Source organism: Pseudophryne corroboree, chromosome 10 (assembly GCF_028390025.1).
Source record: "Pseudophryne corroboree isolate aPseCor3 chromosome 10, aPseCor3.hap2, whole genome shotgun sequence".
Taxonomy (NCBI): domain Eukaryota; kingdom Metazoa; phylum Chordata; class Amphibia; order Anura; family Myobatrachidae; genus Pseudophryne; species Pseudophryne corroboree.
The window spans coordinates 195,135,106-195,147,197 of record NC_086453.1 but is presented as its reverse complement, the minus strand read 5'-3'; the positions used below and the strand labels follow the sequence as shown (position 1 = coordinate 195,147,197).

General features: G+C 48.3%; 1 protein-coding gene across 1 annotated transcript in view; it reads left to right on the top strand.

Moving 5' to 3' along the window:
• The window catches only part of LOC134966344 (ATPase family AAA domain-containing protein 3), a 256,466-nt gene that overhangs the window by 123,690 nt on the left and 120,684 nt on the right, over positions 1-12,092 (top strand). Inside the window, exon 13 of the mRNA XM_063943015.1 lies at positions 718-788. Coding sequence (XP_063799085.1) covers positions 718-788 — 71 coding nt within the window. The remainder of the gene's footprint in view (positions 1-717; positions 789-12,092) is intronic.

Sequence of the window (12,092 nt, the reverse complement as noted above, 5' to 3'; positions counted from 1 at the left end):
TTTGTAAAGCTGCTTATCTCGGTGGAAGACTCTCTGTGATATCTGCAGTAGGCATGTGTACAGACGGGAATACTTTGTAATCTGAAAGATATTCCCACCACAGACCACTCATAGGATGGTGTCTGTCATCTCCAGAGGATAGCCTCCGCACCAGTGTGCCCAGAGCATTTGCCTCGCATGTCACCTAGAGGGCAGCATTGACCTTGTCTGCACATGTTTTTGAAATTTAATTTTGCCTGGTTAGAAACCATAGCTGAAGGCCCTAATGGTCTGAGGTCTGGGAGGAGAGAACCTCCTTACAAGTGCGACAGGTGGACAACGCAGGAGCTGCTGTCTGTGCTTTATTAGGAAGCTAAACATCCACATGCCATTTATAGACCTAATTTCTTTCTCTTTTTTTTTCTTCTTTTTTTTTTTTAATAAATTATTTTCTTGTGGCTGATCTAGTTTATCTGGCCTAGAAAATATATTCTAGCTGCATGCTGGAATAGGTTCTGAAAGGATTACTGCTATTCATCCCAGTTACAATAAAGTGGTTGATAAATCTACTAGAAAAGTAGAGTCACTTATTGTGTTTCTATTTTTTTTTCTTTGGGGTTTTTTTTTTTTTTTTTTCAATCCTTGTAAGTTTTAGCCTTGTCATTTTACAAGACTGGATTGCAGGATTCATAAAGACAGATGTGATAGACCGCTTCCTCCTTTTGTTCTATTTTTTAGGAGAAAATCAGTGAAGATCTAAGGGCAACGCTAAATGCTTTTCTCTACCGCACCGGAGAGCAGAGTAACAAGTGAGTCCTATGTTGGCGCTAGACCATCATTTTATTTGTTTTGGATTTGTAGACCGCTTTGCGGGACGTTGAATGCTATATACACAGGATGGTCTAACCAGTACTGTACGGAGACATTGTGTTAAGGATGTAATTTCAATAACTTTATGCTTAAAGGAGAGAAAATATATCTCTGAACCAACAGAAATCCTAGAACGAGTTTGAGGAGGAAAGCCAAATATAAGTTTTATCTGATAAGGACCATGGAGGACATGGATCTAGTCTCTTAAAATGGAGATGCTGTCCATAGCAATTATCTAGCAATTATAAAGTGCATTCTCCAAGGTATATAGAAGCCACTCTTCAGAAGGTTTGATAAATCTCCCCCTATATGTATAACCTTATGTAGCGACAAATGTTCCATTTGTGTTACTGCCAAGATAAATTCCCCTCCCTATCTTTTGGGCCAGTCCAATAATAAGGAATAAGGAAGTTACTACTCTATAACGAGATCTCCCCAAATAAATGTGAACCGCTTATGGGGTACAGTTAGCATCCTGGCACTCTGAAAGCTGGCGGTCATGTGACAGATACCGGAATCCCGGCACCGGGACACTGACCGCTGACGGTAAATATTGTAGGCGACTGTTTGGTTGGGGGAGCTAGGGGGAGGTGGAGGGTTAGGCACTTGAGGGCTGGGGGATAGCCCTAGCCGCCACACCCAAATTGTAGAATTATGGGGTTTTGTCTGACGTCCCTTCATGTGTGCTCAGTATATTTTGGGAATATGACCCCAGTGATGACATATTGTAGGTCTACCTCGTTCTCTGATTAGTAAATTTTATGTCTCCCGCTATTCTGCTAGGTCACACCCACAACCTATATTGAGCTTTCTCACACCTGAAAGAAACTGGCAGCTCTAGATCTTTATACATGAATTTACATCCGACAAATACACAGGGGAAATAACTATTAGGGTTTAGTCCAATAACAGAATATGGCTGATAGCAATGAACAGTACTTTGCTGTAATCTGCATAGCTAATAGTAATACGGGGACTGATTCAGAGTTGGGAGTAAAGCAGAAAGAGCAAAATTGCACCTTGGCAAAACCATATTGCCCAGCAGGTGGGGCAGATTTCAAATGTGCAGAGGTTTAGAGTTGGGAAGGGCTTGTCCTTGGTGAACTGTAAATGTAAGCGTGGAACTAGACCTGTTCATTATTTGCAGCCTATTTGCAAAAGAAGCCGGTACTTTTCCCTGCATGCAAAAATAAAAAGTAATTGCAGTGTTTGGTACAGGTTGTGCCTTGTTTTTGCTCAGCGCTCAGTTCTGAATCACTGTCCCGCAGTGTCCAATTTTCAAGTTTTGGTGACTCTTACATGTGTGTAATGGATAGCAATTTTATACTGTTAATAATGTGTTTTGAGGTTTTTATTGTTTGCAGCATTAATGCATTTCAGTGTTTAGTATAGAACTTTTTATCATGGTAATGGGAATTACCAGTTGTTATTTTTTATACATGAAATGGTTAACAGAGCGCTTCCCCAGAGTCCTGTCTGTGCCTGTGGAGTAGATTAATGTCTTATCATTAAGTCTTTTTGTTCCATAATGAGCAATGTTAATGGTCCAGCTTGTTAAAATGACATGCATTCTGTGCACAAATAGTGTGATGTTTAACATACACAGGACAAATAAAAAAAAATGTCACTGTCTAATTCTGCTGCTTTTATTGGACTGGAGGAATCTGCGTTGATGCAAAATTACTAAATAATCCCCCAAAATGACAAAAACTGCAATGTGCATACACTCTCCTGTGTACTTATTGCAATCCCTATGACCCCCTTACTGCCTTGTATTGCAGAGCAGTTTAAGTCTACCATAGCATGTCACAGTATCTGGTGTAGGCAGCCAATGGTTGTGCAATGTCTAGGAAACCATTGATGTATTGTTCTTATGCAGTGGAACATATACATCTTCTTCTTTTTTTTTTTTTTTTTTTTTTCTTTAAGCTGATCTGTGACCTGCACACTATAGACTTGCAGCCTTTTTATTAATGCCACCAGTTCCACTAGAAACTAGTGACATCTCTGAAATTAATTAAAATAAAAAATGTAGGCCATTATCTTGAATTACTATAAGTGATCTGTTTTCTTTAGAGAACAGAAGTTTGAAGTAAAAAGGCTAACATTCGGAATGAGTTCTCTAGCACAAGGCTCAGGGTCCTCCCTAGTCCATAAAGGTTTTGGCACAATAGAAACCTTCATTAGTTGGACTGATCCTTTAGAAATAATCAGTAGTGCTTTTTCAGTCTGGCCTAAACCTCAGATTTCATGCAGATGAATTCTGTGAAAATAGGGCCTTATAGTAAAACCTTAGTTGTACAGAATAGCTGTAAAATAGTAATACTTGTGATCCATGATGTCACTTCACTTATAGGGGTGTATTCAGTTGCAGTCGAAACTGCCGTCTTGTCGGAAAGATGGCAGTTTTTGACTTTTTTAGGTCTGAAGGGGTTCCGACCTATCCAATCCCCGGCTTTTTTTCTCGACAAGTCGGGGAATTCGAATTGTCGGAAAGCATGTGGATCTGCAGAATAGCCGCCGATCCGCGTGCTTCTGGCAGAAATGGGACCAAATTCGACAGGTTTTGGTCTCGTTTCAGACAGCCTCAATCTGACTTTTTGAAACGTCGGATTGAGGTGAGAAGACAGGGAGCGGGGACAGGGAAAAGAAGCAAAACATTTTTTGATAAAGACCCAGGCTGTAGACATAAAATGAGTGTATCTGGAGATGTTCTTCAGCGGGCTCGTTGCTGACTTCTCCGATCATATTCCTGCTGCAAGTGTTTGTTTTGGTCCCGCTGCGGGGGAGAGCAGGAAACCCCGCGGCTGCAGCAGCGTAGGAGCAGGATGGGTCGCCGCCATGGGAGAGAAGATGGAGCGTGGACGGCTGAGAGGGTTATCGCAGCGGAGGAGAGCAGGGAACCCGGCGTCTGCAGCAGGAGGATGGGGCGCCGCCGCTCACGGCAGCGTCCACCCGACTCCAGCAAACAAGATCCCACTTGCTGGAGCCGGATGGGCGCTCCTGTGAGGTTTAGCTGCGGTGCCCCATCCTCCTGCTACGCTGCTGCAGCCACGGGGTGAGGCCGCCTGTGTCTGTCCCTTCCAATAATAATGTCAATCCGACTTTAAAAAAAGTTGGATTGCCATTATTGAATAGTGCATTATCAGAAAGGATCCGACTGTAATTGAGTATACCCCATAGTAAGGTGTTCCAGTTATTGGCAATTGCTGCCAAGTGCCTCACGAGAGCGATCAGGCGAAGGAGCTTTGAGGACAGTAATGTTGCTAATTTTCTCTAACACTCATAAAGGCGCAAAGCCAAAGTATTTATGTTGGCCTTCCGTAGTATCTAGCAGTATGCGCATCTGAATGATAATGCAGGACATTGCGGAGAACTGAATCTCCCTATGATGGAATATACTGTAACCTAGGTAGGGTGAGACACACCAGGTTCTAAATTATTATTATTATTATTATTATTATTATAATAATACTATATAAAGATCATCTAAAAGAGTTTGATGTAAAATTGCATAGGTACTCCAGGAGACCCTGCTTAAAAATATGTTAAAATGTATCCACCTTTATGGTCTCCAGGTAGGTATTACCTTCATAATAAACCATTTAATGCCAAAAGGTATTGCACTCTGTGTTTCTATCAACTATAGGGTGTTTTATTTTCCGAAATAGTTGCTCCAGAATTTCTGTGCACAGAGGTCATCTTAACCATAAAGGTGAACTCCCATCTGATTATAGTGTATTATTTTCATTTAATATTGACCTTTGCTAATGCAGAATATAAAACTGCCCTTTCATATGTATTGTTCTGCTGTTAATAACCCTGTCGCATTATAATGAAGGGACTGGAATTGCTCATTGATTCACAGGACTGGTCTTTACTATGCAGTGTTTTTAAATCTACTATGTAAACCTTATACTTGCCACATGGCTCCCTTGTATTGAATCCTTACACACCAAGCCTTATGTTGGTTACATTTTCGTTGCAACTTATTGCAATGAAACTCTGTTCTATCTAGAACGAACATTTGATTTTCAGGGCTGTGCTGTTAGGTCGGCCTCTCTCACCACTTAGCTCTCTCTGCAGCTCATCGTCAACAACTTCATCAGAGAGCCCTCTGAAGAAGTTGATGACAAAACGTGTCAGCCATGGCTATGCAACGTTACCTACACCAGTTCGTATCTGCATGGCTCCAGCATGACACGAGTTTCATAGAGACTGGTAGCGTGAGGTGTGTGCCCGGGACTACAGTGGAAGAAGACCGTCTGACTGACGCAGTATGTTTTAAAACCATGTGGTAATCAGTCCATACAGTTTGTTACTCGGTATAAGCATTTTTATACTGATGCTGGCATTTTAGCCTTGATAAATACAACTATTATGGAATACCCCCTTGTTATATATATAAACATAGGCACTCTCCAGACTTTAGCAAGCTTTTTAAGGTATTTTTAATCCAATACTCACAACATAGAGATGCAAGGCGTATTTAGTTGCATGGCAGTGAAATAGCAGCGACGTTTCGGTCCCTCCGGACCTTTATCAAGCTTTCCATAATAATATGCCCATAAAAAATCCACATCAGCAGAGTTAGTTACAGCGGAAGTATCATACCCCATTGCTGGTTGCCTTTTAAGTGCTCAAAATGCCGCCAAAGCACGCAGAATCCCGGCGTGCGTTCCAACCATCAAGTGGAACGCACCCAGGCCTAATTCCGGTTCCGGTCACGTGATTCTGCGATTCAGCACCCGGCGTGACACGCACGCTGAGGCTGGACGCACATACACACATTTTCTTCACACCGCACGAACACCACTCCCACATGTCACATGTGCATATATCCCCAGCCGCAATGTACAACACCGCTAGGCACATAAAGTACCAACACATCAGTGTAGTAAATAAACAAATCAACAGCGCCATCCATGGCATAAAGCGGTATAGCAGGCGACAGTACACATGTATAGGCATTTAAGAACAAACAAGAGGCAACTAGCAAAGCTCAATGTTACATATCCAAAAGCATTAGTGATACATAAACAACAAAACATACACACATATAATTAAAAATATATACTGTTAAGTATATACTAAGTGGTGGAGCCCGTAGAATGTAGATAGTGGTAAAAAACCACAAATGAAAAAAATATATATAATATTTCTATAGAGACGCCAGTTGACCTAAATCAGGAAGTTTTTTAGATTAATTTGCTCATTCAAGCCCCTAGGGGCAATTGTGTCCAACCGGAATATCCATTCAGATTCACGTTTGTGCAGTTCAAGGATCCTATTACCTCCTCTGACTGAGGGAGGAATCCAGTCAATGATCCGGCAGCGAAGCATAGGAATCTGATGTCCCACCTCCATCCAATGTCTTGCCACCGGTTTATCCGACTGTCCCGTCTCAATCGCCTGTCTTATAGAGTATCGGTGGTTTGCCATTCGTTCTCTAAAGCAACGTTGCGTCAGGCCAACATAAACCAGCCCACATGGGCATACAATCAAGTAAATCACATGATCCATAAGACAGTGGAGACGATGTTTAATGTATATCGGACGCCCACTATGTGGGTGAGGAAAGGATACACCTGGAATTAAGGATCTACATGTCGTACAGTCAGAGCACTTGAAGCAACCCTTGCTGGCATATTTCAGCCATGTCTCCCTTTTTCCTTTTTCAGGATTCAGCAAAGGGCGCATAAGGAGCTGTTTTAAATTCGCACCGCGGCGATATGCCATCATTGGCTGTTGTTGTAAGTCCCGCCCCAGCTTGGGGTCGGAGGCAACAATCCTCCAGTTCCTCCTAAAGGCTCGTTTAACACAACCCACTCTGTCATCATATTTACTGCAGTATATCATACGACTTTTCAGTCTGGCATCCGATGACCCAGAGGGGTGAATGATTTTATCACGTGCCTTTTTAAGGCATTCTTCAATCATCTTATGGGCATAGCCACGTTCTTTAAAGCATACTTTCATCACATTAATCTGTTGCTCCGCAAGTGCCTCATCCGTATTAATCCGTAGTATCCTCATAAATTGTGATATAGGTAAGCTTGCCTTTAAACTAGGTGCTTGATGACTCGTGGCATAGAGCAAGCTATTCCTGTCAGTCTCTTTCCGAAAAAGTGTAGTGCACAACCCACCGTTATCTTTATAGACTGTGACATCAAGAAAATCAATTTTAGCATCCTCTATCCTAGCCGAAAATGTTACTGGCGTCTCTAGGTTATTTAAGGTGGTCACCATCTGCCAAAACTCAGCTACTCCCCCAGACCAGAGCAGAAAAATATAATTGATAAATCTATAATAACATTTAATACAGTCACCAAATACAGGTAGTATATATGTAGTTTCAAAGTCATGCATATAGATATTAGCCTAAGCAGGTGCCAGGTTCGACCCCATCGCGGTCCCTGACACCTGCTTATAATAACTACCCGCATATAGGAAGTGATTCTCCTTTAATACCAATCCCAGTAAATCTAGAATAAACTCCACTGGGGGTCCATGATGATCAAAGGCCACAAGGGCCTCCCGTACCGCCCTGATACCACCCTCATGAGGAATAATGGTATACAGCGATACCACATCTAATGTAACGAAATAAATATCCTCAGGGTGAGACACATCAATATGTTTTAATCTCAGCAGAAAATCTCCTGTATCTTTTCAACAAGTGGGGATCCTAGCAACCACTGGTTGTAAAAATGTATCCACAAACTTGGCAACAGGCTGTAATACCGAATCCTGGGCTGAAATTATGGGGCGACCCGGTGGGTCAACAAGGGTCTTGTGGACCTTAGGCATGGTATACAGATAAGGGCATTTTGGGTAATCAACCTTTAAATATTCAGCAATATTATCATTGATCCAACAATTTTGGAGTCCACGTGAAATGCATAGGTCAATCTTATTTTTTACCTTATTCATTGGATTAGCATCACATAAACTGTAAATAGATTAATCTCACAATTGTCACTTAACCTCCTTGTCATATGAGGACCGATTTTGCAAAACAATAGCCCCGCCCTTATCAGCGGGGCGTATTACCACATTTTCATTCTCCCTTAAAGCCTTCAAGGCTATACGTTCACCTTTAGATAAATTATTAAAGCCAACGGTTTTATACCCTGTCCTAACATCTTTTTCCATAACTCTAGAAAAAGCTTTGAAGAAAATGTGTGTATGTGCGTCCAGCCTCAGCGCGCGTGTCACGCCGGGTGCTGAACCGCAGAATCACGTGACCGGAACCGGAATTAGGCCTGGGTGCGTTCCACTTGATGGTTGGAACGCACGCCGGGATTCAGCGTGCTTTGGCGGCATTTTGAGCACTTAAAAGGCAACCAGCAATGGGGTATGATACTTCCGCTGTAAATAACTCTGCTGATGTGGATTTCTTATGGGCATATTATTATGGAAAGCTTGATAAAGGTCCGGAGGGACCGAAACGTCGCTGCTATTTCACTGCCATGCAACTAAATACGCCTTGCATCTCTATATTGTGAGTATTGGATTAAAAATACCTTAAAAAGCTTGCTAAAGTCTGGAGAGTGCCTATGTTTGGACTATATTCATCGTAAATTCCCTCTAAGTAAGTGGCTTTTCTGTGTAGTGCACCCCGCTGATGCTGTCTAGAAGATGAGAGTGCTGGACTTTTTCTACTATATCTCCTATATATTTGCCCAAGTCTGTGACTCTGTGCCCGTAACGCTGGGCGGAGTCACAGGCACAGATCTGGCCAGGAACAGTCCCCTCCCTCTCTCCGCCCAGTCCCCTCCCCATCTCCGCCCAGTCCCCTGTCTCCCTTCTCCCCGTACACTCTCTCTGGTGACACCGCAGCCGCTGACTGTGAGCGGAACTCACACTACCCGCCTCACAGACTAGCGGCTGCTGCAGAGTTCAGGGGGACATGCTGAGCACTGGCAGCTGCTCTCGCTCCCTCTCCCACCCGCGGCATCCACCCGTCACTTACCCGCGGTCGCGGGTGAAAAGGGGGCGTGGCTTCGCGTCCCGGCCCCCGTTTTCGGCACAACTCGCCCCCCCTCCCACCCGCGGCAACCACCCGCATCTGCCCCCCACCCGCGGCATCCACCCGTCACTTACCCGTGGTCGCGGGTGAAAATGGGGCGTGGCTTCACGGAAGGGGGCGTGACTTCGCGTCCCGACCCCCGTTTTCGGCACAACTCGCCCCCCCTCTCACCTGCGGCAACCACCCGAATCTGCCTCCCACCCGCGGCATCCACCCGTCACCCGCGGTCGCGGGTGAAAAGGGGGCGTGGCTTCGCGGCACGACCCCCCGTTTTCGGCACATTGTGGGTCGGGGCAGTGCTGGCTTCTGCACTGTGACAGGAGCCGGCACTTTGGTGTCACCCCTCAGAGGGTAACACCCGGGTGCGGCCTGCACCCACGTTGTGGCGCCACTGCTCCCGCCCCCACCCGTAGCACAAACACCCGCCGCATCCACCCACCACCCGCGGCACTCCCGTCCCCTCCCCCACCCAGAGCACAAACACCCGCGCCACCCACCCGCGGAACTCCCGCCCCCTCCCCCACCGGTAGCACCAACACCCGAGGCAAACCAACCGCATTCGCCCCCCATCCGCGTCACTCCCACCCGCAGCACCAACACCCACCGCATCCACCCACCACCCGTGGCACTCCAACCCCTCCCCCACCCGCAGCACCAACACCCGCACCACCCGTGGCACTCTGCCCCCTCCCCCACCCACAGCACCAACACCCGCTGGCCCCCCCTGCGGCACCCAACGCATCCCCCACATCCGCTCCTACCCGCGGCACTCACGCCCCCACCCGTAGCTCCCACACCTGCAGCACCCCCCGCCCCTCCCCCACCCGCTGCAACCCTGCCCCTCCCCCATACCCACCTCAACCCTGCCCCTCCCCCATACCCACCTCAACCCTGCCCCTCCCCCATACCCACCTCTCCCCCCTGCTGCACCCTTCACCCAACCCGCACCACCACCGCAACTGCCCCATCCTGCACCCACCCCCACCCGCACCACCTCCCCAACCCTCGGAACCCCAGCAGCTGCCTCCCGCCACCCAACTGCACCACCACTGCTTCAGCCCCTGCCCCCCCTCCGCACCTGTCCCCCACCCACAGCACCTCCCCCACCCCCATCATCTGCAGACACCTCCCCCACCCCCAGCACTTCTACAAACCATCACCCAACCTCCCCCTCTGCAACCCCAACTCCCCCTACATCGCCCCTCCCCCACACACAGCACCTCCAGACCCCCTCCTTCATCCACAGCCTCCTGCACCTGCCCCTCCACCACCAGCATCTACAGACCCCATCCACACCCCCTCCCGCCCCCCGCCCCCAACCCACCCGCAGCATCCTCACACCCGCCCCTTCCCCACCGCTGCACCCCCTCCCCTACCCGCCGCAGCTGCACCAACCGCCCTACCCCAACTGCGGTATCCCTGCACCGGCACCCTCCCCCACCCACTGCAGCAGCACACCTGGCCCACAACAACCGCCGTAACCCCACAGCGCCCACGGACCCCCTCCCCCATCCGTGCCATCCCCGCACCCGCCCCTTCCCTAGCTACCGCACATCCACATCACCTACCCCATCCAGATCACGTACCCCACCCGCAACACCCCCGCCACTCCCACAACCACAGCACCTACCCGCCCGCATTATCTACAGGCACCCTCCACATCTGCGGACCTCCCACACCTGCCCCTCCCCCACCCGCAACACCTCTGGACCACCACCCGAACCACCCCCATCCACAGCTCCCCCGCATCCACCCCTCCCCCATCCACAACATCTACATCCCCCATCCGTGCCATCCCACACATCCCCCAAGCACAGCACTTCTGGAACCCATCACCTAACCTCACCCCCCGTGCACCTCCAAACGCACACCCCTACATCGCCCCTCCCACACACACATCACCTCCATACCCCCTCCTTCATCCACAGTCCCCCTCCCCCACCCCTCCCCCACCAAAAGCAACTACACTCCCCATCCGCGCCCCCTCTACACCTCCCCCTCCCCCACCCACAGGACCTCTGCACCCTTTACGCCATCCATGCCCCTGCACCCACCCCTCCGCCACCCACAACACCTCTGGACCCCCTCCCACACCCAACCCTCCACCACACGTAGCACCTCGAATCACCATCCACAGCCGCTACAAGTGATTCCCACGGATAGGAACCTCACTGAACCCACTCCCTTTCCAAACCCCCCAAACTTTTGTGAGTATAGTTGCTAGCAATGGACATTGGATTAATTAGAAACACTAATACTGTGGCCGTTATGTGTATAAGCAACACTGCTACCTGTGCTCATTGTGTATAAGTGGCGCTGCTACCTGTGCACACTGTGTGTATAAGCGGCTTTGCTACCTGTGGGTATTGTGTGTATAAGCCGCTCTGCTACCTGTGGGTATTGTGTGTACACGTGGCTCTGCTACCTGTGCCCATTGTGTGTATTAGCACCTCTGCTACCTGTGGGCACTGTGTATAAGCGCCTCTGCTACCTGGGGGTATTGTGTGTATAAGCGGCTCAGCTAGCTGTGGGCACTGTGTGTATAAGCGTCTCTGCCCCCTGTGGGTATTGTGTGTATAAGCGGTTCTGCTACCTGTGGGTAATGTGTGTACATGTGGCTCTGCTACCTGTGCCCATTGTGTGTATAAGCCCCTCTGCTACCTGCGGTCACTGTGTGTATAAGCGCCTCTGCCCCTGTGGGTATTGTGTGTATAAGCGGTTCTGCTACCTGTGGGTATTGTGTGTATAAGCGGCTCTGCTACCTGTGGGCACTGTGTGTATAAGCGGCTCTGCTACCTGTGGCCACTGTGTGTATAAGCGCCTCTGCTACCTGTGGGCACTGTGTGTATAAGCCCCTCTGCTACCTGTGGGCACTGTGTGTATAAGCGCCTCTGCCCCCTGTGGGTATTGTGTGTATAAGCGGCTCTGCTACCTGTGGGCACTGTGTGTATAAGCGCCTCTGCCCCCTGTGGGCACTGTGTGTATAAGCGCCTCTGCCCCCTGTGGGTATTGTGTGTATAAGCGGTTCTGCTACCTGTGGGTATTCTGTGTATAAGCGGTTCTGCTACCTGTGAGTATTGTGTGTATAAGCAGCTCTGCTATCTGTGGGCACTGTGTGTATAAGCGCCTCTGCCCCCTGTGGGTATTGTGTGTATAAGCGGCTCTGCTACCTGTGGCCACTGTGTGTATAAGCGGCTCTGCTACCTGTGGC